At 43.1% G+C, this 27,698-nt stretch overlaps 1 protein-coding gene across 2 annotated transcripts in view; it reads left to right on the top strand.

Annotated features, from left to right (window-relative positions):
- Positions 1–2,998: 2,998 nt before the first annotated feature.
- NFATC3 (nuclear factor of activated T cells 3) overlaps positions 2,999–27,698 on the top strand; it is a 58,780-nt gene continuing 34,080 nt past the window's right edge. Inside the window, exons 1-3 of one of the 2 annotated variants that reach the window (XM_077310655.1) lie at positions 2,999–3,448; positions 15,245–16,370; positions 25,918–26,080. In XM_077310655.1, the coding sequence (XP_077166770.1) occupies positions 3,307–3,448; positions 15,245–16,370; positions 25,918–26,080 (1,431 nt within the window). In that variant the 5' untranslated portion in view covers positions 2,999–3,306. The remainder of the gene's footprint in view (positions 3,449–15,244; positions 16,371–25,917; positions 26,081–27,698) is intronic. The other variant, XM_077310654.1, reaches the window with a different exon arrangement.

Here is a 27,698-nt window from a genome sequence, read left to right as displayed (position 1 = left end):
GCAGTTATATGAAGGTCAAGTATGTTGTTGTTATGTGCGAAGTCGTGTCCAACCCATCGCGACCCCATGGACAATGATCCTCCAGGCCTTCCTGTCCTCTACCATTCCCCGGAGTCCATTTAAGTTTGCACCTACTGCTTCAGTGACTCCATCCAGCCACCTCATTCTCTGTCGTCCCCTTCTTCTTTTGCCCTCGATCACTCCCAGCATTAGGCTCTTCTCCAGGGAGTCCTTCCTTCTCACGAGGTGGCCAAAGTATTTGAGTTTCATCTTCAGGATCTGGCCTTCTAAAGAGCAGTCAGGGCTGATCTCCTCTAGGACTGACCGGTTTGTTCGCCTTGCAGTCCAAGGGACTCGCAAGAGTCTCCTCCAGCACCAGAGTTCAAAAGCCTCAATTCTTTGACGCTCGGCCTTCCTTATGGTCCAACTTTCGCAGCCATACATTGCAACTGGGAATACCATAGCCTTCACTAAACGCACTTTTGTTGGCAGGGTGATGTCTCTGCTTATTAGGATGCTGTCTAGATTTGCCATAGCTTTCCTCCCCAGGAGCAAGCGTCTTTTAATTTCTTTGCTGCAGTCCCCATCTGCAGTGATCTTGGAGCCCAGGAAAATAAGGTCAAGTATACATGAACACAATTCTTCAAACTTTCAGATGCTGTTAGATAAATGCTCTCAGATTTCCAAAGCGTTGCCGGACCCCTGTGCAATTCTTCAACAGACGACTACTACGACCCCTCCAGAACTTAGCGCAACGGATGGACTCCGCCCAAACTCATCGAAAGCTGCCTGGAAGGGTTTGTTTCCTGCCCACAAAAGCCTCCCTCCGAACTACAACTCCCGAAAGCCCAAGTAAGGGGTCGCGGCACCACATGACCCTCACGCTCTTCTCCCCGTCCGTTTACATCACGAGGTGCTAGAGTCTGGCCTCACGTCATCCATCCAGCAAGCTTCAAGGGGGAGGGACCACGTAGACACCGCGTTGGCTGATAGGCCAGGAGATAACTCGTGGGCGTGGCCAATGCAAATACGAAGGCTGAGACGGACCACCACGACAGCCTGCGTCAAGGAGAGGCGGGACCAGACGAAGGAGCAAATTAAAGGGACAGTCTTTGAGGTTGATCGTGGGGCACTCGTTGCGGCTTCGGAAAGATCGACGCTTCAATGTGGAAAGTGAGGACAAAGCTCCGCTAAAATTAACATTTTATTTGTCTCCAAAAAGCAGGAAAGCCCGTCTTTGAAGACCGCCAATCATCCAATGAGCAAAATACTATTCCGTGATGGTTCAGAAAGAAGCCAGATTATTTCAAAGTGCAATAAACTGAGTTCTAGCTAGCTCACTTGATGCATGCTGCCCGCACCTTAAAGACACACATCCGTTTGTTTACGCTCCAACAAATCCTAAAGAAATGGACCAGAGAAATATTTTTTTTTGCTGAGCCTTATGCATGTTTCCTTGGAAGAAACTTCCACTAGTGAATGGGTTTAAGTTTGGATCCTAAGAAGGCTGCCACTCCGCAATAGCATATTTCTGAAAAGGGAATAGAACCAAGTGTGAAAATCAGCACGCCTCGAGTATCTGTATGAAAGTGAATGATGTGAATATTTTCCATCCTCCACTGTCCCTGTCTCTAAAGACAGTACCAGTAAGAGAGCGATCCTCAGTGTGTTTACTTGGAATCCTGTTTGGGGCTACTCAACCAGGGGTGGGAGTAGCTTACTCCAAGGAAACTCTTTTTTGGATTGCACTGTGAGAAAGTTAATTTCATCTGTGAATAGAAATCTCCCCCCTGTTTTAAAATGCTGAAACCAACACAAGTGAGCAGAAATTGTAGGCTTGGGCATGATCTTAAACTGAACAATAAACCTGGTGCCATAAAATCAGATTCCCCTCTGTCCATAGGGATAAGTTTGAAATAGGGAACAAAAGACATTGCTTCTCCTGTGTTTAGTCCATAATTCACACATCAACTCTTTTCTTCAACGCTGCGCCTCGTGTAATTTTTCCTATAAGGATTCCCCGAAAGATTTTCTCTTCAGAAGCCATAGAAGTGTACTCTGACTCAGGAAAGCTTGTCTTGAAATCAGCTCCTGTATAAGGTTTCAAATGACCCTTCTCTCTCCCTTCTCTAAAGCAAACTAAATGGCTACCCCTATATGGATAACTACATAGGACAGCGTTGTTAAGGTCCCCCTTTTCTTGAAAGACTAACGATGCAATGCCAAGCATCCTTATACCCTTCTAAATCCTTAAACAGATGGGTTTATTAGTACAGTTGCCAACTCCAGATTGGGAAATTCCTGGAGATTTAGGGTTGGATCCTGGGGATGAGAGGGGAATAATGCCATACATCCCACTCACCAAGCAGCCATTTTCTCTAGAACTGCTTTCTGCAGCTTGTAGAACAGCTGTAATTCTGGGAGCTCTCCAGGCCCCACCTGGAGGTTTGGAGAAAAAGAGAGTACACAGTAATAAGGCAAACATCATTGAGATCGTAATGGCACCAAATCTCCCTCTCTCTATGTCTCATATGTAAAGGCGATTTTGGTTGCTTATGGTCTTTATTTTTTAGCAAAACTGAGGAAGGACTCCTGCAGTCAGAAGCAGCTGGGACTGGCTTCTTCGTCTTTATTTTACTTTTTGCCAAATTAGTTGACCAAGTTATTCCCCCCCCCCCCCGTGCTTATATCGTTTGCACAGATCTGGGGATATTATACAAGAAGATTAAAACTGCCATGATCCAGGGGATTGCGAGAGATCTTTTGGGGCGCCATTACACGGCTTCTCTCTCGGGAGCTTCGCCTCCGTCGGCGCCACTCCGTCCACGCTCGCACGGCCGCCCCTGGGCCAACCGCCTCGCTTCCAATCCGGCGATGGCGAACCGGACGTTCAGCGCGCACCGCGTCGCCTCGCTCTCTTTGGGCCGCCAGTTCGCGAAAGGGAACAGCGGCGGTGGCGGCGACCCAGCGGCCGAGGCGGGGGGCGTGGCCGTGCGCGCGGCCGGCTGGTCGGCCGGGGAGGCGGGGCCCGTACGCTCCTCGAGGCCGCCGCCCCGCCCTCCGGCAGTTGTGAGTGACAGACGCGCTCTGAGGAGCCGAGAGGGCGAACCGCCGCCGCGGCCGTTGCTGCTGTCGCCGCCGCCGTCCCCCTCGTCCTGCCCGGCGATGAGGCGGCCTTGAGGGAGGCGGTGAAGCAGCCGGCCCAGCCCCGCCGTCCTTCCTTCCTTCTCCGGCCCCTTCTCGCCTCAGCCCAGCGAAGCCCGGCGCGGCGGCGGCGGGGTCTGGGCGCTGCTCCCCCGGCCCCCGATGACTGCGGCAAACTGTGGCGGCGCCCACGACGACTTCGACTTCAGGCTCATCTTCGGGGAGGACGCGCAGCCCGGGCCGGGCCCGCCGGCGCCACTGACGCTGCCACTGCCACGCGCGCTTGGGCCTGCGGCCGCAGCAGGTGCGCCTCTCGGAGGGGCGCCAAAGGGGCTCGCCTGCCTCTCGCACGGGGCGGGGGGGGGGGGAGCGGGGAGGTCTCGGTCCGATCCCCCGGCAAGACGGGGCAGGCAGCCGAAAAGCTCGCCTCCGTCCATGGCGGCGTCGGGCATCTTCGTTGCAGGCGCAAGGTCCCGGGAGGAACCGCTGGCGTCCTTAGCCAGGAGGAGGAGGAGGAGGAGGAGGAGGAGCAGACCGGGGGGGGGGGAAGGCAAAAGTTTTTGTTCCTTCGTGGTGCTTTCTTGCGAAGCTTGCGTTGGTTCTCTCCCTCCCCCCTCCCCCCCCTTCCTCACTCCTAACCCCCCCCCCCTTCCCCACTCCTCCGAGGCTGGGTCTTGGTAGTTGAGCATCTACTTTGCATGAAGAAAGTCTCGAGGTTCAATTTCGCAAGAAGCAAATAGTGGGTTGATGGGGGAGGCTTAAAAGTCTTGACTGTGAAGCTTGTGCCTAGGGATGATGCTTGGTGTGGCCCACCCTGGCCCAATAGAGTACGTGCTTTGTTCGCAGAAGGTACTGGCTTCCATCCTTGGTGTTCCCAGCTGGAAGGAGCAGGTGACAAGGGGGAAGCAAAAGGCTTGGCTTAGTGTAAGGGGGTCTTCCTGTGAAACTTGTGACGGCTGTTGTTGTGGCTCATGGGCTGATCGTCTGCTCTACATGCTAAAGAGCCTCAGGTTCAGTCTTTTTTTGAGAGCAGGTGGTAGGTGACGTGAAAAGGACCCCAGTGGAGGCGATAATTGTTTGACCTTGGTAGACCAAGAGTTGAGCTGTTGTTGTTCTTAGCTGGGGACTGCACGTACAGTCTGTGTACCGTGTATGCTTGATTTTTGCCTGTGTTCAGTAATTCTCATGTTACACGTTACACATGTGCAGCTAATGGGTGGTTTAAACTTCACATTTATCCAGGTGTTCACTCCCAGTTTCCTTTTAAACTGAACACATGCTGTTTCTTAGAAACTAACATGTGAATAGAGATCATGTATTTGTGTAGGATCCAGGTGGGGCGTTATGTGCGCTTACTTGGAAATTGGCCTTTTGGAGTCCAATGGGACTTAACTCCTGCTTCAGCATGTATAAAAGTGTACCTTTTAGCTCTACTGTTCGGTAGGACTTGCTTCTCAGGAAAAGTTGCATGGGGCTGGGTTGTGCTGTGGCTCTTGGTGATTTGTTTATGCCTATCCACATGTGTGTAGGTTGAGTTTTGCTGTGCCTTGCTTCTGAGTAAATCTGTGTAGGATGCAGTGCTCTGTTGGCTACAGAGAAGAAAGATGACTAAGGGGGCATGGTAGAGATTTATAAAATCAGAACTCAGAATAGAGAGAAATTTTCTTCTCTCTTCGCAAATGAAATTTGTGTCGGTAGATTCAGGACAGACACAAGTGCTGCTTCTTAAAAAGGTTAATTTAACTGGTGGGATGCATTCCACAGGATATACTGGTATCCACTAGCATAGGTGTTTTAAAAAAGTGAATAGACATTCTTGGATGATAGGCCCATCAAAAGATTATTAGCCATAATGATTAAAAAGGACTTATGTAGCCTGAGGAGGTAAAGGTCTGAGTACCGCACTTAAGGGGCAACTTTAAGGAAGGCCCCCCTTGGTCTTTGTTAGTTGGCCACCCAGGGCAACTGATTGCCTACTATGTGACCTAGGATGTTGAATTAGATGGATTACTGATCTGACCCAGCAGGACACCTTTGATGTAATATCACTGGACTTGTTTCTGTGCAAATTTAGGTGTTGGCGATTGTATTCACACTTCATTGGGGGTAAATCTTGGTTAATACAGTATTGTACTTCTGAATTAATCATGCATAGGATCAGGAGCCTGCAATCACTACTGCATGCTTGCTTAGTGATAAATCCCGGGGGGGGGGGGGGCTGTTCTTGTTCACACACATGGCTTCCTGGAACCTCTGCTTGCACTCCCTTGATTTTTTTTCTCGTCCAGGTAGAGGGAACTGGGAATGATGCTTGTATTTTCTTTCATTCTGTATCACAAGGGATAAAACTTTTTGCACCCTTGATAAAGAGGAAATTTTGGAAAGGGCTCTTTTCAAATCACAAAAAAGCTTCCCTTCTATCAAATCAGACTACTGATCCACTTAACTCAGTGCTGTCTTTGCTGACTTGGGTGGCTCTTCAAGGTCTCAAGGCGGGGTTTCCCCTTGCTCTTCTCTCAGTGATCCTCTTAGTTGTCAGGGATTCAATTTGGGACCATGTATATACTTTGCATGAGCCTCTTGTGGCGCAGGGTGGTAAGGCAGCCGACATGCTGTCTGAAGCTCTGACCATGAGGCTGGGAGTTCAATCCCAGCAGTTGGCTCAAGGTTTACTCAGCCTTCCATCCTTCTGAGGTCAGTAAAATGAGCACCTAGCTTGTTGCTGGGGGCTAAAACGGTAACAACTGGGGAAGGGAATGGCAAACTGTCCTGTATTGAGTCTGCCAAGAAAACGCTAGAGGGCGTCACCCCAAGAGTCAGACATGACTCGGTGCTTGCACAGGGGATACCTTAACCTTTACCTTTATATACTTTGCATGCACATATCCTTCTTGCTGAGCTATGGGATCTCCCTGTTTGTTGTGAAGGTTTCTAACTTATTTCAGTTCAGTAGTGCAGATGCAGGCTAAACATTAAACTGGTGACTAGAATAGGTTTAGACTTTTGGTCATTACGGGCTGGAGTTGCACCGGTGGAGTTTTCACATATGGAAAAAAGTAGGGCACTGTGTGGTACTTGAGGGATGCCTTAATAAAGTTTCTAATTTATGTAGCACATTTCAAACAGATATCATTACGTATCTCAGACCACCCAGTGAGTTTTGGACCGTGGACTTTCCAGCTGATGGGTTTATTGTGAACTCGCAATGATAAATCGGTTAAGTGGGCATACTTGGGAACAATGACTTAAGGAGCATTCTGACATTCAAGTGAACTATTTGTGATGCAGTGGTATTGTATGAAGTGTCCTGGGGCTTTCTTAATTCTGGTAGTTGTGTTTTGGAGATATTTTGTTTGTTTAGGATAGGCAGGTGGTGGTTAGGAAATACCAAGGGGTCTATCTATGTACAGGTGGTTTAGAGGGCTCTTCCAATTTTATGCTTACAGCAACTCTGTAAGGTAGGGGAAGCTAAGAGAGAGTGACTTAAGGTCATCTAATGAATTTTATTACAAATTGGAGTTCAAACCTAAGTCTACCAGACCTTAGTTTGATATACTAACTAGCCACTATTCCACACTAATTCTCCATGGAAGGAAGAACTCTCACCACAATGGCATATGGGTAAGCAAAGAATAAGGTTTTGAAAAACGTATGCTTGAATGCTGGGAATTCCTCTCTTCCCACCCACTCCAGTTCTAGATGTGGGGAAATTGCATATTGGGAATGGAGATGCTTTGAAGGAAAATTTTGATAGAACCACATGCCTGAAGATTATCACAAGTCCCCCCTTCCTTTAATTAAAAAAAAAACAATTAAGTATGTTACAGAACCAGGCTAAGGGTATTGTGCTGGAAGCCTTCTTGAAGTTTGCCATTTGCTCAGCCTGTCCATGGATCTTTGCCTTGTTGTAAGAGAGATGCGTGACATTTTATTGTGTGGCTAATAAGAGCTCAAGCCTTCACTTCTCTCTTTAAGAAATAGTTTTATAGCTGGCATTAAAATGCAGTTTTATGCTCGATGAATGAAAAATTCCCTGTGTTGGATTCCTTTGCAAAATCTGATAGAAACTAAAATCTTTTAGGGGGAAATTAGGAAAACAAATGCAAATATGTTTCAGCACAGTAAATTTCAAAATTGAAGAAGTTTAGATCCCTTTTGCTCCTTAAAATGTCTTGGCATAAACTTGAGAATCACTCTTACGTTCCTGATGGTTGTATATTCACACAGTTATAGATAATACCCACTATACTATTGTTCTGTCTTTATATTGTTCAGATCATAAAACCATTAGTCCTTACTGGCTGAAATATTACAGAAGCCTTACTTATTGCTGTACTCAGAATCTGAAGACACGATCAATTCATTTTAAAAAATCTGGCTCTGCAAACATTCTTAAGATACCATCTTTCTTATAATAGAAATAATTTAAGTGAATGAAAACTGGCATCCTGCTACACAAGCTTTAAAAATGCTACCTAATTTGCATTTTTGGTCTACACCCAATATTCAAAATGCTGTTTATAATAAAAGATGTGGTTAAAATACAGCAGAAACTTCTTTCTGCATTTTTAAAAAAGTTGTAAAGCATTTGGCTGTATCGGTTTCTGCAAAAGAGAAACGATTAATTGCTCCCCAGTGTATGTTGGTGACTTGAATAGCCTACATACCTGTAAAATCTAGCCTAGTTGCTTAGAAAGCCTGTAGGAAGCCAGGAATCAAGTTGAAAATGTTGAACGTGGAACTATTAAGATGTTGGGTAAAGAAAGAGACTATGAAGAGACGAATAGAGAACATGCTTCTTTATGCTGTGGCGGAGTATACAAAATACTGGTTAGTGTTCTCAGTTTGAACAAGAAGAGTTGATTTTTATACCCTTCTTTTCACTTCCCAAAGGAGTCTCAAAGCAGCTTACAATCACCTTCCTTTCCTCTCCCCACAACAGACACCCTGTGAGATAGGTGAGGCTGAGAACGACTGCTCTGTGATAAGTGCTCCCAGGTCTATGACTAGCGCAAGTTCACTCAATTGACCACATGTGGAACAATGGGGAATCATACATGACTCACCAGATTAGAAGCTGCCACTCTTAATCACGACACCAAGTTGGCAAGAAGGTAATGCTTCTCTTTGCCTCCATGTTGCGGTCTTTTTAGCTGCAAGTCAGGTTTATAAACAGCCATGTGCTTGCTGGCCTGTGGATGAGAGTCTGTTCCCTTCCAAGCCACTGAGGTATTTGTTGCTGTCTTGTGTGGGCAAGAAGTTAGAGACTTTTGTGGACATATCTGAAAATCTCTCTGAAGAGCTTGCAGTGTTCATATTTAATTGAAACCAAATAGACATGGCCTTAAAAATTAGGAATTCAAGCATAATTGGATGATTGGCTACCATTCTTTATTGTTCAATCAGCCTGGAGATCATGGTGCTATATGTTGTTGGTGGTGGCGGAAAGTGCCTTCATAAAGTGTTCCAGGAAAATCTGTTTCATGGGTACCAATTTCTCATAACCTCTAGCCCATGTCTCATGGTCTTGTGTTAAGCAGTTTGCTGACCAAGCAGTGCTGTATGAAAATTTGGTCTGTTTGGTATTTTCTAGTATTTTCTATATGTCTAGGTGCCCATTCACTTTTCAGTGGTATGTGATCCAGAGCTCCATTTTTGCAGGGATGTTAAGTCTTCCTTGCCCCTAATGCCCCTAATTTTATCTCCCCTTTAACAGCTGCATGGAATCAGTTTGCTAGCATCAGTTGGAAGTTGTATTGCTACTAGTTGTTAGCTACATGACCACCTCTCACTCTCAATCTTGAACTTTATTAGGGGTGCTTCTGTTTAATTTTTTTTCAATGACATTTTTTATGCTAGTTATATAGTTGCATACATTGTCTGCATCTCCTTATGTAGCAATATTTTTTTTCTTTGAAGTGGCAGGAAGAAATACAACGTTTCCAAAAAGTGTTCAAGCAATACTTACTTTCCTATCAACCGAAAACTTTTACTGCCTTAACAAAATAAAACATATATAATTTATAACTGTAAAACTGTACTAGTTGGCAGATTTATGCAGTTTAGTAGTATACATGCCTTAGTTTTCTAGAAGCCAAACTGCAAATATCAAGCAAGATACTGGTGAAGCATAAAAACGTCTTGAATAAATATTTCCAGTACTCAGACTGCAAACTGCTGTGCCTTATGCATCTTAACACATCCATCTTATTTTTTCCTGTCTGAGAATGGGGGAAGGGAGTTGAATTTGAGAAAACAGATTTTGTAGTAAGCAGTGGAAAGTGTTATTTAGACAGAAACACAGTCTCATAAAGTAACAATACTTTGGAGTTCAATTTTATAACTTTGAAAATGCCAAACTAGTCATTATCGTATCATCTTTGAACATTATAATCTGTTAATTTTAGCAATAATCTGTGTTTAAATAATCAATTATCTTCAAATTATGTCTATAGTATACATAGGAATTACCATCTCAGGCTGTAGATTGTTCTACATATATTTTTTTAATGCTACACGTTTTGAGTAAAGAAAACCTTGTCTTAAAAAGCATTTCATTCTGAAAGAGGTAATATAGGTTTGTTTGTTTTTTAGCACTCCCTCAAACTTACCTTTTTTTCCATTGGGAAACTGGTTTTCTTGGGTATTTCTCCCCCCGCCTTTTCCTGGGGCCTTCAGATCTCTAGAGACAAGCAGCTGAAAGCCTGACTTTTAACAATGACGTTGTGTCATTTCCTTTTATTTGGGAGTGTTGCATTTCCTCTCAAGTTGGCTGGAGCACCCATCTGCTGAGTGAGTGAATAGGATGTTGTTCTATGTAAGCCTTGAAAAGGGACATATGATAATGTGTTAAGCCATGCCATGTACACCTGGGAGTTCTGGAATTGGTAAGTCATTTGAAGAGTGGTCATTTGGCTTGACACACATTAATTAAAAAGTTCTAGATGACTGGATATTGAGATGTGATCAGACCAGTGCTTACATGGCAGTCCTTGGGTTACTTTCTTCTTCATGAATTGGGTTTGCAATTGGGTTTCAGATATAATGACTGACTCTAGTTTAGCAGTACTAGGAAATCCTGAAGCTCACATGTTCTCTCACCTTATCCCGACTCTGCTTTTGGAACCAAAGACTTGTTGGGAATGCAGATCTCTTCTGTATGCAAGGGGAAAGGAACTGTTTTAGCCTGGGGACTTCCGTGGCTTGTTCCCAGAACAACCACCATGCTTGGGTACTTGTTGTCCAGCAGAACAAAATTCAGTTATAGAACCAGTGTAATGCAGTGTCCTGTTACTGCCCGGACTGCTGATGTAGTACTACTAATAAAAAAAGGACTTAAACTAAAATAGCCAACATTGTTTATGTATTAAAATATTTTACAAAATTCAAACTGTTATTTATGGAAGTGCAAGATGTTTTTTTGACTGTTGCTAAAACGGCCACCAGTGGAGGAGAGGCTGAGGAGTTTTGCGTCATCAAGTTTGTTAACTGCCACTGCAAATATCCTGCACTTTTAAAAAATGATCCCCCCCCCAGCTCTTTTCTGCTACCAATCCCCAGTTGAGGTCAGGAAAAATAGACACCATTCCGTCCATGCCGAAGAAATCTATCCTCTGCCTCCTGAGGTCTTCAGCAATATGCAGTCTAGCCTCCTACATCCCAAGTGTCAGATCCCAGCAGGTAGTGGAAGTTACAGTTGGAATTACAATTGTATGATAGGAAGGAGGAAGATTGAAACAACAAAGGGGAAAGTGACGGAATATATAAGAAAATGAATTTGTATAGAGGCATTTTAATGTAAGTCTTCACTTCAGTTGGAGATAACGTCTAGGTATGAAGCCAGAGGATTTTTGGAAGATTTAAATGGAAGTGAAGTAGGTAGTACAATATGGGTGCCTTGGTATATTGTTCACGCCTGAGGGAACTCATGAAAGAATTGTGCACTCATTTCAAAAGATCAGAGATTTTCAGGTGACTTGGAGGAGTAATGGTTATGAGCAGGGATGTAGTGGGATTTGGGGAGAAAAAAATATTAAGATGGGGTGGTGTCAAGATTATGGAGAGTTTTAAAGGCAAATACTGAAGGATTATGTGGTATGGAGAGCAAGTGCAAGCATTTGAAATGAAAAAGGATTTCTTGAAAAATCACACATATGCTGCACAGAGATAGATTGAGCAAATAATACAATGAAAAAGGGCAGCCATGATGTCCTCTGTCCCTTAGCCCTGTCTCTTGAAAAGAACTGCCTCCCTCAGAAAAAGAACATGGCATTTGTGCAGCATATGGAAGTGAAGCCGATAAAGTGCATTTTGATGTCTGAGCAAGAGAGGGGAATGAGTGTGATGGAAGATGTGATGAAAGGATGACAGTTGCCATAGTCAAGGTGACCAGGTCAGGGAAGACAGGCGATTCCTGTCTTTTCTGCTGATGTTGCTCCTAATTAGAGTTATCTGGATTGATCTAGTCCATTAACAAAGAACTGGACAAATTAGAAGTGGCATATTCCAGAAGAAACTTGTGCTGTTTGAAGATTATCTGGCAGACATAAGTTCTGCTACCCAGGACAAGTTCATTCAAGATAACTATTATAGAGAAGCAAGGTAGGGGGGGAAATCAAGTGTCCAGTCTGCAGTGGTGTAATTCATTTTACTAACTAGTTCCTATTTAGTTGCCTTGCATGTGTGAAACAGACCTTTATTTTCCAGAGTTGTGAGGATAAATGAAATATGGAGCATTAAACACTATACACCAGTGGTCCCCAACCTTTCTGAGGCTGGGGACCGGCAGGGCAACTGGCCCACCCGCACATCGTGCATGCGCGGCCCGTGCCTGCGCATCGCGCCTGTGCGGGGCCGGCCGTGCATGTGCAAATGCGCCATGCGCAGCCAAAAGCACGCATGTGCGGCACTTTTACGCATTCGCACATGCGCAAAGTGCCGCACATGTGCGATTCCGGGCGCACATGGTGCATGTGCGCATGCGCGGCCTGGCCGCAAAACATAACTTTCTTGTCCCTCCCATGGCAGCACAAAATGTCCCTGAAATCCTGTTCCTTGGGGGTACCCTGACTACAGGAACAGATTTTGGGGGGAACATTTTGTGTTGCTGTGGAAAGGAGGGAGGTGAGAAAGTCTACTCTGAATCCAGGCTGTTGTCTTCCCTTGTGTCCAGTTATGACAACTAAAAAGCCTCTGTATAAAATGACTAGTATCTAAGCCCATTTAAAAAATGGGCTTTGAAAGGGGTGGCAGGCAGGAGGGCATGAAAGGGTGAGCGTGGCTCCCTTTGGCCCACAAAAGTGGGCTAAAGGGAGTGGAAAGGCCCCCGCCCGCTGGCGGCGACAGGGCTGCAAACTCCCCCCCTCCGCTCCCTCCCAGCAGGAGTGTAACTGCGGGCTGCAAAGTCCTGTTGCTGCCTCTCTCCTTGTGGGTGACAATGGAGGCTGCAGCCACAAGGCTTCTAGCAGGCAAGGAAGGGAGGGTAGGAGCTGGAGGGGGAGGGCCTATCAGAGTGGACCTGGACGGACAGGGCCCTGGACAGTCTCCTCCCAGGAGGCTGTTTCCTAAATATACAAGGGAGCCAAATAGTGTTAAGGATAGTAGGATGTCCGATTATAAAGAATGATTCTATAGTGGCAGCAAATCCCTTTTTTTTTTCAGAAAACAAGTTGTTTTTTATCCTACTTTTCTGTACCATAAGGAGTCTCAGAGGGGCTTACAATTGCCTACCCTTCCTCTTGGTGGGCTGAGAAAGTTCTGAGACCTGTGACTAGCCCAAGATCATCCAGAAGGCTGCATGTGGAGGTGTAGGGAATTAAACATGGTTCTCCAGATCAGAGTCTGCTGTTCTTAACCATTACACTGCACTGGCTCTCTGGTAACAACTTGTGATGTATTGCAGCTATACCTGTAACTGCAATACAGTGTTGTCTGCCTTCAGGTAGAATGGGAATAATGACAGTACTTCTTCAGGTTTAGCATGTAGTGTTTATATGCAACCCTATATTAACATTGTACCTTGCTAATGATTCACCTGTGTATATCTCCAGAATTATAGTAGAGTTCATATCAGATGTTGTTTTTTTCACTTTAGTGTATACAAAGTGTGAAAACTCTCAATTCTACTTTCTGTTGTACAGTTCATTGCAGTGTGGTTTTAGACATGTACATACCAGTCTGACACTCTATGTCACCAAACCTTTGGCTTTAAGGAATCCACTCTGTATTTGTGGATATGTCAGTCTTGCAGATATATTCACAAAAGGGATTTGCCTGTCTGTTCATATGCCCCACTCTGTATTAATAATGTGTGATCAAATAGAAAGTGACTCCCCTTCCCAGTTTTTGTAGTCTACCCTCAGATTTTTTAACAAGTTGCATTTAAATTCTAGCTGGGCACAAAGATGTTTACATTCAAGTTTTGTGTGCTGTTGGGGGAAATGAGAGTTGTATATGTGGGCTCATTTACAAACTGAGTAGAATTTAATTGCAGCTTCATTTGATTTCTGCATGCACACCTAAAGTTTCCTTGCATGGTTGTCTGGAAGACATGTGAATTTTCCTCTGGTGACTGGGATGTGTGTATGCGTTTTGCACAAGAGTGGACTATGGTCTATCTTCATGCCGTTTGGTTAGAAGAAGACGAGTAGTTTTTTATACCCCAGTTTTCACTTCCCAAAGGAGTCTTAAAGCGACTTGCAATTGCCTTCCCTTCCTCTCTCCACAACAGACACCCTATGAGGTGGGTGAGGCTTCGGACAAGGACTGCTTGGTCAGAACAACACTATTAGGGCTGCATGTGGAAGAGTGGGGAATCAAACTTGGCTCACCAGATCCTGGCTGATCAGATTAGAAGCCACCGTTCTTAATTATTGCATCACATTAGGAGATACGATGTATTATTTAAACTAATCTAACCTTTCCTCTCTGCATCTTGGAGTGTGTAGTAATCTAGAAGCAGTCTCTCTCTTTTTAACTTATCCATATGAGATGATGTTTTAATGATAATCTCCACTGGCACGCCGTAGCTGCTGCATCCTTCTGTACCAGCCACAGTCCATCATCTGAGAGTACCTTCCTGAGTGAGCGAGACGTCCTCTTATATTCCCTTATAAAGCTACATATCCCTTTGTGTGTTATAAAGAGGGGCAGTAGGTTTTCCAGATGTCAAAACTTGCCTTGACTTTGAGTCATAGGCAGGGAGAAGCTGTGGCTCAGGAGCGTGAAAAAGCCAATTCTTAACGGCAAGTCAAAGCATCTCAAAACAGCAGATGATGAGAAAGGCCCCAGCTTTATATGTTCATGTGTCCTAGGAAACAAATAAAAACTGTACACCTAAACATTGTCCTAAATCTGGAGTAAAGGGTATAGTGGTTAAAAACAGTGGCTTCTAATCTGGCAAGTCGGGTTTGATGCCCCTCTCCTCCACATGCAGCCAGCTGGGTGACCTTGGGCTGGACGCAGCACTGATAAAGCTGTTCTGACTGAGCAGTAATACCAGGGCTCTCTCAGCCTTACCTCCCTCACAGGTAGTCTGTTGTGGGGAGAGGAAGGGAAGGGAAGGTGATTATAAGCCGCAGGCCCGTGAAAAGCAGGGTATAAAAACCAACTCTTCTTCATATAGCCCCATAAGGGTTTTAAACTTGCATTTCTTCAGTAAGCAGCCTGAATAGGCCAGACTAGCTTGAGCTCCCTCAGAGCTTTGAAACTAAGAAGGGTTGGCCATGGTTAGTATGTAGAAGGGTATCTGCCAGGGAAGGCCCAGGGTTGCCATTGCTGAAGGCAGCAGTGGCAAATGCCCTCAGCTCATCTCTCACCTTGAAAACCCCACGAGGGGTCACTGTAAATAGGTTGTGATTTGGCAGTGCTTATTATTACAGTTACTTTATTAACTAGCAGCAACTCACGGTGATCTGAGAAGTCTGAACTAAGCATACTGAGAAGTATTGTCCTTGCAGGATAAAATTAGAATTCTGCAACAGGCCAACAACTTGGGTATTGTTTGGTTTATAATAGAAATGCTTGAAATAGGCTGTGGTCTTAAATGTGAATTACCTGTCTATAATGCACTTCAATGCCTGTCTTTGCTTTCCTTTTTCAGATCTTGATCCAGATGATTGTGCATCTGGGTGTATCTTCAATGTAGACCATTCGTCATCATCTGTAAATCATCCTATTTGTATCCCATGTCATGGATTTCAATCACACCCTTCTCCTTTGTCTTCACCTACTAGACTGCATGGTCATAAAGGTTATGACGGATCATGTGAAATACCAGAATCTAAATACAGTCCACTAGGTGGTCCTAAGCCCTTTGAATGTCCTAGTATTCAGATTACATCTATCTCTCCTAACTGTCATCAAGGAATAGAAGCCAGTGAAAATGAATTGCACACAAATGGCCCTCAAAATGAATATATGGACAGGCCTTCGAGGGACCACTTGTATCTTCCCCTTGAGCCATCTTACAGGGAATCATCCCTTAGCCCAAGTCCTGCCAGCAGCATTTCCTCTCGGAGCTGGTTCTCAGATGCCTCCTCTTGTGAGTCTATCTCTCACATTTATGATGATGTGGATTCAGAGCTGAATGAAGCTGCTGCTCGATTTACCCTTGGGTCACCTTTGGCATCTCCTGGAGGTTCTCCGAGGGGCTGTCCAGTAGATGAACCTTGGCAACCATCTTATGGATTTGGCCATGCCTTGTCGCCCAGACAATCTCCTTGTCATTCTCCTAGGACTAGCATCACAGATGAAAATTGGCTTAGCCCTAGGCCGACTTCAAGACCATCATCAAGGCCAACATCGCCATGTGGAAAGCGGCGACATTCTAGCGCTGAGATCTGTTACGTTGGTTCACTTTCTCCTCATCACTCTCCAACCCCGTCCCCAGGTCACTCTCCTAGGGGAAGCATAACAGAAGACACATGGCTAAATTCTTCTCTCCATGGTCTGACACCTGGCCTTTCACCATTTCAATGTTGCCCAGAGACTGACATCCCTCTTAAAACAAGAAAGACCTCTGAGGATCAAACTGCCATTATGTCAGGGAAAATAGAGCTTTGTTCTGAAGAACAGGGTAGTTTATCACCATCCCTTGAATCTGCAGTAGAGGATAGCTCTGCTTCCCCACATACACTGAAAAAAGATTTGCCTGGTGACCAATTTCTTTCTGTTCCTTCACATTTTACCTGGAGCAAACCAAAGCCTGGCCACACTCCTATATTTCGGTAAGTGGTGTAAGGATAACAAAACAAGGTTTACTACCTCTTGGGAGAAAGGTTTGGTGTGCATAATGTAATATGCTGAGTTTTATTAGACAAATAGTGCGTAATTCTTCACTTACTGTATGGAGACAATTCCTGTGGTTACAACACTTTTCACAGATTAGTCACAGTGCCCAGATAGCCTCAAAATCTACCTAAATTCATCTAACTAAAATGAGAAGCTGTATGGCATCTACCTTTGGAACTCTCTAGGTAATCATTGTCATTAAACTGGTATGAATCAGAAATCAATCAACTGTTAAAATTCTAAAGGTGAAGGGTTTTCAGATATTAAAATGTTCTACAGCTAACAGTTTAACTAATCTGCTAATGTAGTTTTCTGTCTCCTAAGTTCTGGTATGGTTTCATAGAGATATGCACATTCTCACCATCTTGGTAAAGATTGCTGAATTTTTCTAACATTTAAAATGTTAACATGCCCTGTAAGTTTTATTTATTTTATTTTATTACATCCCATTTTGGTACAGTGTATAACTTTTTCTGATTTTAATTTTTGTAACGTGTGATGGAGTAACAGTTAAGCAGTTATTCCTAGATACCTTTGTACTAAAGCAAGTTCCGTTGCTGAAATGACATAGTAAATGCTGCTTATCCCATTAAAAATATAACTGGATATTTTTCTGGGGCAGATAGTGAGTCAAAATTGGTAGTCATTAATTGCATCCTCTGAAATTTTTCTTTACTTAAACTCTTGTTGTCCATGGTATCTGCATATAAGTTAGGATAAAAACTTTATCCTTTTTTTTTAAAGGATAAAAGGATAAAAAGCATATAAGTTAGGATAAAAATATATCCTGCAGTTAGGATGAAAAGCTGCAGTTTAAACTTAAGTCAGATTAAAGGAGTCTGTGAGCTCTCACTGGGATGTTTTGGGTCCGTCACCCCCATCCTAAAGTAGTAAATGAAAACTACTTTTTAAAAAAGAGCCCTTTTAATCCTAAAGCCGTATCACTGGAGTGTTGGTGTATCTGAAGTCTGATAAGCTTAACAGCTAATGATTGGAGTGCCACTTAGTATTTTCTGAGTTTTAGTAAATGGTAGGTGAGGCTGGTAGCTGTGGGCACTGCATTGTCAGCAGGCCTGAGAATTGCTGCCATTTGGGGAAGACCTTGTAATCTTCACCTTCCTTCTCCACATATCCTCAGTTGCAGGGTTCCAGGTCTGGTGTGTTGAGCTATGAGTGGGTGCATAGTTGGACCACTCTAGAGTACTCTTGGTAGAAAAGCCTAGCAGCTGGCTTTTACTACTTGGTAAGGGGCAAGAGTGTGAAGCTTTCTTGGAGTATATTACTGCAGTTAACAGTTAACTCTAGAACTCAATAAAGTTTTATGGATTTGTTTCCCTGATTTTGAGTACTGGATATCTCAGTCAGATCCATTTTCATATTATAAAGTCCTTTGGGGATTTGCCAAAATGTATGTATGAAAAGACATTAACAGTTTTTCCCTTCAGTTATAAAAAGTGTTCCTTGTACAGACAGTTGCTTTGCTTAATAAAGCAAGTTACTATGTTCCATTGAGCTTCAAATGTGAAAAGAAAATTGGGTAAGAGGACCAAGGTAAAAGAAGGAATATATCACCTGCAGTATAGTTCAGTAGGAAAACCAAGAAAGCCATTAAAATACGATTCCTTTTGTTGATCACAGCCAAATGGAAAAGAACAAAGCCAAAACGGCTGTGAATCTTAAGTGTAAAAAGAGTGCTAAAGGGCAAATCAGAATGAGCTTCTGTACCTTTATTAGCAGAGATGACATTTGAGGGATACCCAGACCATACCTAGAGATGGTATTTGAGGGGGTACCTATACCTGACCCATTATTTCTCCCTTGTAAAGTTGCTTGGGCTACTTTCCATCCCAGCTGCTGGTTACCATTCCCCCACCAGCTTCTCACTCTCACAACCACTGCCAGCCATCTTCTCCTCTTTCAGTCCTGCTTACGTGCTGTAAAAGCACATTGCTGCTACTGTGGTGGTGTGCTGCGTACCATTCCTCTAACAAGGAGGCAGCTCTGCCCTGGAATCTCACCTCATTTAGTTTCTGTTTAGGCCCTTCCGCCCAAATCTATTCTGCTGTAGTAGTTGTCCTCTATTGAGGTACCTGCAAGCCTTTGCTACAAGAACCGCTCCCCGCCCCTTGCATTATAAGTGGATTTATAATCCGGTTTGTGTGACATGTCTTTTCAAATACAGTTGTCATAATATACCGGCTGTCGTGTTTAGGAACCAGAACTTTCTTGAAGAAGCTTGTGAGGATAGTGACTTTGTGGAAAACCTGAGTTCTATAAATATATCTGATCCAGATATAATCCCAAATAAGGACACTGCTATAGTAAACGCTTACAAGGCAATTCAGCCAAATGACCTTGGCAGGCCTTTTGTAGATATAATATAGTTGTCTCCTGCTACTCCTTGTGCTGACATGGCCAGGAGCCTTCTTTTAGGATACAGTCTCTTCTAAGCTGGAGGAAGCTTAGTTGAACCTCTCTAGATATAGCGTGTGGCTTACCTTAGGGTGAAGAGCACTACTGCCACATCGGCTATGCCTGTGGGGAATGGAACTAGATATGTATGGAGGCTTCTGGCATGTGGCTCAATTTTCTCATTTGCATGTGTTGTGTTCCTCTTAAATTCAATTGCTTTCCTTCTTAGACTGGTAGTCTGATTTTAGGGTTTCTTATTCCAGTTTTAGCTTACAACGCAAGAAAGTAAACTGATTTCTAGTATTGTAAATATTTTAAACCTTTCTTGCCTCTAGACAGCTTTCAGAATACATACAGTAAGCATGTAATGTGTAAAACACTATACAATATTAATCTCTAGAAGTATTTCGCTAGTTACAAACAAATGCAGACACTCAGAATTTGCCTGGAAAACCAGCAGCCTCCAATAAGGCCTTTCGAGATTTGTGACTCATAACATAAGTCGGTTGTGACTTGTTAGAGTTGTTAACACTGATTGGGTAAATAGAATTGGAACTTTCTTTAAGATAAAGACAATATTGTTCAGGTCAAGGTTTTATATATTTTACAGCTCTGTGTGCTAATGAATGTTTTCATTTCATTTGTTGAACTGTTACTGATATTTTACTTGTGGTACTATGCTGGTTTAGAGCTGGTCCTTGATTATGCCAGCCCAGGCTGTGCTATCCTTGCAGAAAAATGGATTTGCTATCTGTACTCTAAAACATTTGTTTGATATTTAGTGCTTCTTCTTCTTCTATTTTTTAAGAAGAGGAAGAACTTATATGCCACTTTTCTCTACCTGGAGGAGTCTCAAAGTGGCTTACAGTCGCCTTCCCTTTCCTCTCCCCAAAACAGACACCCTGTGAGGAGGGTGAGGCTGAGAGAGCCCTGATATTACTGCTCAGTCAGAACAGCTTTATCAGTGCTGTAGTGAGCCCAAGGTCACCCAGCTGGCTACATGAGGGGGAACGGGTAATCAAACCCGGCTCGCCAGATTAGAAGTCCACACTCCTAACCATTACACCATACTGGATTCCATGACTGTCACCACACTTTGCATAATCCTGGAATAGGATAGGCCAGGCTTCAACCTTTCTGGCAAGAATTTATTTTGATAATGTCTAAATAAGGGGTAGTCAACCTGTGGCAGGGGCTCATGGGAATTGTAGTCCATGGACATCTGGAGGACCACAGGTTGACTACCCCTGGATGATCCTTTTTTATCCTGCAATACACAACATCTACAAATTTGGGAGAGTGTGCCTTAATACCCGTCTCTAGAACTCTCTCCAGTCAAAGTCGTTCCCTGACATTAATAGCTTGGAAACCATTACATTTACTAAACATTGTATATGAACTCTAGATTGTATATTTTCTCTGTTCTTTAGTGAGGGCTTTATTTCCCCCCAAAGGAGAAAATGGGATGGGGGTGGAGAGAGAGAACACATTGCTAACAAGGAGGTTCTGAAAGTTTGAAGAATTGTGTTCATGTTTACTTGACCTACATATAACTGATGCTTTCATGCTGAAACCGTCCAGAATTGCTTTGGGAGCATGTCGCAAAGACATGAACATTCTCAGCGTAGCTGCTTCTACTCTGCCTTGGTTGAGGGGGTCTGGATTCTGCCTCCCAGTGAAATTGCTGCGTTTTCTTTGAGGCTGTCTTGTCTTTCTCTTTCCTCCCCCAGGAAAACATATAAAGAATTCCCCTCTTGCACGTCAAGTTAAATCTTTCTATTCCTGATCTGTGTGACAGAAAAAGGGAGTGCAGTATAATGCCCGCCAGTTTTCCTTTCTCCTTTATCAGTAAGGAGTTAGTATAAGGCCTTAGTACTTAGCATTTGGTCACTGGCCCATCAAAGCTTTTTTTATTATTTAAACGTTAACCCTAATTTTGAATTAGCAGTTCAGAGTTCCTTTATCCTTGTGGGGTTATCATTCAAAGATATGGCGACTATGCCTGTAAGGAAATAAAGTAGAGCAAACATTTTAATACCAGAGCTGTTTTTGATTACATTCTGCTCACTAATAGTCAGGCTAATTTATATTACTGCTTTAGGTAAACATAGCCTTCAAATATATTTGTTGACCTGGGGATAAATATCCACCTAAGCTAAGTAAGTACCTTTGAAGTCCTTGATGTTAGAAAGCTAAACAATTCAAAGTTGACACACTATATAATGGCTCTTTTTAGAGTACAGGTATATTTTAAAAAGTTAATACATCTTGATTGCAGCTGCCTGTTTGCCCTGGCTTGCTCTGACTTCCAGCTGTGCCCCAGTGGCAAACATTTTAATATTCAAATATCGGTGTCTCAGCCTCAGTCTGTGCAGATGCAGTTAGTTATCTCTGCTAAATTTTCCTAGGTTCCTATTGAACTTTTGCCAGCACATGTAGAAAGCCTGTTTTTATCCCTCTGGTTACTAGGTGAACTTGGTGGACAAATATTTGTTCACTGGTTCATCTACATGTACCTTGAATAAAAATTCAATTTTTAAGTCCCAAATATAACTCTTGCAACAGATTCTTATTTATGAAACAAGTGAGGGCAGAGAAAATTACCCCCAGTCCTTAAAGGAATGAAATGGGACCAACAGTTGAAAATCCCATTTGCTGCTTTGTACATAACGTTTCATGCAGCTGCTACTGTTTGGCTAAGAGCAGCTGGCCTCCTTTTCTGACAGGCTGTTTGACAAAGGACCAGTTCTAGCTTGGGTTGAACAAGCATGGTGGAGTCCTTTAGTTTCTGGCAAGAGTACCCTTCCAGCGGATAGCCTGGCTTCTGGAGTTTGATCTCTTGACTAGGAAGAATATCTTGTGGTAGACCATTACGCCTTCCAGGCACTTGTATATAAGAGTGGTGGATGGTTTTTACAATAGAGTAGCAGTGTGTGCTCTGCCCCATGTCTGCCATCACTGTCCCATCTGACAGCCACTAGCAATTCCTAGGCAAGTGAGTTATCATGCACACAGCCTTGAAGGCACATGATGCAGCAGTTTTTTCTGGGGCTAAGTAGGGTCTGGCTGTGCAGGGATAGGAAGCCATGTGGGAGTCTTAATGTATGCTGGCTTGGAACTTTTTGGCGAGGAGGCAGGGACAGAAACAAAATTAATTTCTGGACTGCCATCAAGATTTGTTGTATGAGTCAAGCCTGCAGTGAATTGTTTCACATGGAGAAAGTTCACAGCAATTGCAAACCAAGACAAACATCAAAATGCTTGGTAAAGAAATATTTTGGCCTGGCATCTATCTAATCTAAAAGACAGTAAAGTGGGTGCCAGGCAAGCCTCTGGGGAGAGGCCTTCCAAGCGTTCAGTGCCATCAGTGGAAAAGTGCCACTGATAGCGCACAGAATTCAGGGCTTGCAGAGAAGAAGAGCTACACTATTTCCTCTTCCAAATTCGCTTTTGATATAACTTGTAAGCCAGCAAGTCCATTATTTATTGTGGCCTGATGAGAGAATGACAGAGAAGAGAAAAAAGTTGCTGTAAGCAACTTTGAATACCATTGGGGATCCAAACATCTAAATAAATGTTACCTTACTTCTGCTTCTATACCTTCCTTTGCTTTAAAAACCTCCCATTCCACATGTGATGGATAATGCACTTTAAATGTGCTTCTGCAGCTGGATTTTCCTGTGCTAAAGTGCATTAACCAATGTATGCAGTCTAAAACTGCTATTCCCCTTGGCACTTCTGCAAGTTAATCAGATTCATGCTATTCCATGTTTCTTCTTTGTAATGTAGAGGAGAAAACAATAAATATAATAATATATATAAAGCAGCTCTTTCTGGTATGCAAATACCCCTTATTCCATGCCTGCCCTGTTGACTGAGCAAGTAGGAACAAATCAGGAGTGTTCTTATTTTTGAGAGTCTGCTGAAGTGGTTAGAGTGTTGGATTGGGATCTAGGAGCCCAGGTTCAAATCTTCATGCTGCCATGGAGGCTTACTTGGTGGCCTTGATTCTTATAGGATTGTTATGAGGATAAAATGGAGGACATAATTAATCCTTGAGGGGCAGGGGCGAATTGCAGTGGGTTATAAGTGTAGTAAATGCTTTCTTTGAGGTGAGTGGGCATGTGTTCATCCCATCCATTCCCTTGCAGGCTAGTTAATCAGCTAGGAAATTCAGTTTCTTGGTCTTACATTCTTGAGAGAGGCATGTTTCTCCTTGGTGTTTCATCTCCTAAATATGGAGAGTGAGTGAATAGCAGTGTAGCTCCGTCTCCTGACTTAGGCAGCAACTCCTAGCTTCACATTTCTTGGAATGGCTTCACATTTCTTGGAATAGAATGGTGGCAACTACATGGTTTGGGGTGGAATACTGGTAGGTAGGTTGGAGTAACCCACATAATGACCCAAAAGAGCACTGTTTTTTCCAATTAGACATCAAGGCATCAATCTTGCTCAGAGAATTGTTGATGATTGCAAGCTGTAGTTGAGATTAGGGCTATGGTAGGTTTATGATCTGAAGAAATACATGGACATCCTCTGCCCAGCTGCTTGTGAATGTTGACTTCAGAAATGTGACCACTGGAGCCCAGTACTGAACATTTCTGAATAATACAGATGTTTGCTGTTGTGAAAAAACACCACCATATTTCTTGGCTTTGTCATATACTTTCTTAAATAATTGTTAGAGTAAGGTATTTTATTGTTATAGTATAAGATAAGAATGGTGGTTCCAACTGAAACTGTAGGCTATGTATGAGAGCCACCATGTTTAAATTTTGAGTATGCAACTTTGCCCTAACCTGGATAGCCCAGGCTAACCCAATGTTGTCAGGTTTTGGATACAAAGCACACTCAGGGCCCTGATTAGTATTTGGATGGGAATGTTAGGGTTGTTGTACAGAGGCAGATAATGACAAACCACCTCTGAATGCCTGTCATTGCCTTGCAAACCTTCCCAAATCTTGTCTAACCCCCCTCCTGGGTTATTGGCGGAGTAAGATCAGCAACCCCTCTGTCCACCCCCGGAAGCAATAGTGGGTGAGATTTAGTTATTGTTTTTTTGTTGCTGTATATCTTGGATTCTGTGTATGGATTGCTGTGTATTTTATGGTATAGTTTTTGGACTGTTTTTAGGGGTAATTTTATTGGGGATTTTATGCACGTTTTGTGACCCGCCACGAGCCTTCTCGGGAGTGGCAGGCTAGAAATTTAATAAATAATAATAATAAAACATTTTTACATACCTTCTGAAATATTGCAGTGTTGACCTTCAACATGCTGTCTTTGAGAAAGGCATTCTGTAGAGAGGTGCTAGAATTGCTTTGCATTCTTAGATTTTACTTCTTGAAGTAGTCATATCTAGAACAAGGCATCTCCCGCAAAGGTTAGTGGGTTGAGCACATCATATATGAAGAAGTGCTAGATCAAAGACCAATAGGGCTTTTTTAGGGTTGTATTGAGTTGGTTGCTTTCTTTACCGGGATACTTTAATCATCAATATAAATCTAATAATACATTTGTTTTTATTTATTTACTTTATAGCCCACCTTTCTGGCTCTGTCTCAAGGCAAATCACACAGTTTAACAATGTAATAAGACAGTGTAAGTCAGCCCATAAACAATGCATCAGGAGTTATGAAAGAAAAATTGCAATAAGAAAAATTGCAAAAAGGAAAAATGCATCAGGCATAATAACAATGTAACAGCAATGGGATTATAAAAGCAGAAGACAGGGCAAAAAAACCCAAGATGAAACATACAATAAGCCTTGAACTATACTGTAACCATAATAGTCTGCAAAGTGATAGAAGTATAGGAGTTTTCCGACTTCCTTAGGCTATTCCATAGAGCAGGAGCTGTAAGAGTATATACATGTGTATGGGGAGCTTGTGGATCTTACCTGTTTGTTGTGAATCCATCAAAATTTGCTTTTTAAAAAAACGTGTAATTTAATGAATTTCCATGGGAGTCTGATAGAGATGCCTGCAGTTATAATGGGTAGCAAGTCGAGAACCTTTACTGTGCTACTAAATCTACTCATGATTGGTTAAGTGATGGGTGGGGGACGTAGCTGTTACACTTGCCTTCACTAGCACCGACAGAATGAAATAAAAATGGAGGCTGAAAGTTTGAATGGTGGCACAGACACCAATAACATTAACCCTTGTTTCAAAATAGAATTCTATATGAAAATTGCTTGCTTACTTTCAAATTATTGCAAACTACTGCAAATTTAGAAGAGAAAACTTTCATCTATTTACATCTCTTAATTTTTAATATCTCTTTATATGTCTTACATCTTTTAACAATCTTACTATTATCGTCAACTTCAGACTACTAAGTTTCTTTACCCGTATTCTGCAAAACCACAAGTCATCGACTCATTCTTTTCACTTTCCTGCAAAAAAGCCAGTATGGGGTTTCTAATTGATAATAAATTAAGTTATTGTCTTTTCTCTAATCAAAGAAATAAGCTTAGCCATTTGTGCAAATTCCACCATTTTCATCAGCCGGTCTGCTACTATAGGTGTTCTTGAAATTTTCCAGTTTTGAGCACATAATAGTTTCACTACCATTACCATATGCAATAACAAAGTTCCATGACTAGTTTAAATTTGCTTGCCTCCCAGTCCCAAGAGACTCTCTTCTGGTTTCAGGAACTTTTGAAGCTGTTTCTGCATTGGGGAGATTTATGACTGTTTGCTGTGGGGGTCATTTCTACAGCAAACTTTGAGTGCTGTGACTTGGCTCATGTACTCTTGTTCCACTTGAGTTGAAGGGAGAGAGCAATGTTCACTGATTGACTTTCCCCGCTGGAGCTACCCCCATTTTGACCTGCATGATATTTCTGGGAATCCATTGGCCCATGGGGATACAAGGCTGCAGGTGGTGGGAGTCGGACAATTGTCCTTCATCTTGTGCAGGTTCACTATTGCTGTTTAGGAGCCAAACCCCTTATAAAAGTCTGTACTTTTGGGGGTGCACGTGTGAATGCTAGTAGTTCTCAGTCTTCTCTATTAGGTTAGTACTTTGGTTTGTTTCCTAATTTCACTGCGCACTTCTTGTTTTTAGCACATCTTCGTTGCCTCCCCTAGACTGGCCTTTACCTGCTCAATATGGTCAGTGTGAACTGAAGATAGAAGTGCAACCAAAAACTCATCACAGAGCACATTATGAAACAGAAGGCAGCAGAGGAGCTGTGAAAGCATCCACTGGTGGGCATCCTGTAGTGAAGGTAAGCAGTGTTGATAAATGCCTTTTTATCTGGGTTACCATATCCCCCTTTCTGTTTCTCCTGAATCCTGTGGGCATGATTATCTACAAGAACTGTTTTTTGGGGGGTATCAGAGAAGCCTTATAACTCATTACTGTCCTGAACATGTGTTGCCAATAGCACTTGCTGTCAAGGGATCAGGCATGTCTCCACTACTGCCATATTGATTCTTACATGGTTAAAATAAATAGAACTGTACATGTTCAGCATAATGGGAGTGCCTAATTTCCATGTTTTCTAAAAGCTGGAGCCTCTTTAAGCTGTAAAAAACAGTGACGCTGCCAGACACTTAGCTTTCAAATAGCTGCAGGTCTGTTTGTTTGAAATGAGATGTGCATGATTTAAGCACTTGTGCCCTATTAAAATCAGATGGGGCTTCAGCTTGCGCTTTTGTTTACCAGGGGAACATTGGAAGAAAAAACTCAACATCAAGAATATGCTAATAGGGTCTGAACTTGCTGAGAATGAGAAAGAAAAAGACTGAGAGGGACTGAGAAAGCAAAAGATCTTGGGGTTGTAATAGATACCTCTATGAAAGCATCAACCCAGTTTGCCACAGCAGTGAAAAAGGAAACCTCTATGAGGGGGTTATTAGGACTGTTTCTGCATGAGGAATCTGCCCCTGGACAGCCTCTGGTTGTGGCCAGGTTTTAGATCCCCCTCTACATCACATTGCCTACATCCTGAGGCTGTCCAGGGGCTGGCTCGCGTTTTGCCCAGATTTGCCTCGGGATGAGGGAAATCGCAAAAAGTGGATTTGCCACCTTTTCTCACATCCCAACGGTGAGCAACCAGGGGCAAGCCCGTATGGAGGGGTCTCTGCAGAGTTATCCCGTACCTGCGCCTGCCCTCCCCTCTCCATTTCCTGTTCCGAGTAATTAAAAAAAAGAAAAATGGCGCCGTCTGCATTGCATTGCGACTGAAAAGCTATATTGTCATCAAAGGTAAAATAAAAACTTCTGCAAAAGTGTCCACAGTCTTATGGGGATCAGGCAGGCAAAACACAGCCCCGTTTGTGTTTTCTAGAGTTGGGAAATAAGCTGGGAAAGAGGGGGGAGGGTGATCAAGCAGCCTTCTCATGATCATACAGGGGTCTGAGTGCTTTGTTTTCCCGCCAACTGTTTACAAAAAATTCTTTTTGGTCTTCAGTTACCATGTCCAGCCTTCTCACAACTCAGGCAGGCAAAAATAGTCCTGTTTGTGTTTTCTGGAGTTGGGAAATGAACTGAGAAAGCACTCAGACCCCTTCTCCCAATCATACAGGGGTGTGAGTGCTTTATTTTTCAGTCAACCATTTACAGAAAATAACTTTTTGGGCTCCAGTTATCATGTTCAGCATCTCAGAAATCCACCCAGACATAAATAGAGTCCAAAAGAACATGAATCCCAAAAGGGGAGGGCGGGTTGCTGTATCGTTCTGGTGTTTCTCCAAAGCAACGTGGAAGTGTTGATTTTTATTAAAATGCATCTGTGTTGTGGCATTACCGCATAGCAACACATAAGTGTTTAAAAAGAATTTGAAGCTTGGTGGGGGGAAGAAAGTGTCAGTCCTTGAGAGAACTGCTGTGTCGTGATTGCT

This window comes from Paroedura picta, chromosome 14 (assembly GCF_049243985.1).
Source record: "Paroedura picta isolate Pp20150507F chromosome 14, Ppicta_v3.0, whole genome shotgun sequence".
Lineage (NCBI taxonomy): Eukaryota > Metazoa > Chordata > Lepidosauria > Squamata > Gekkonidae > Paroedura > Paroedura picta.
This window is presented reverse-complemented; position numbering and strand designations above follow the sequence as displayed.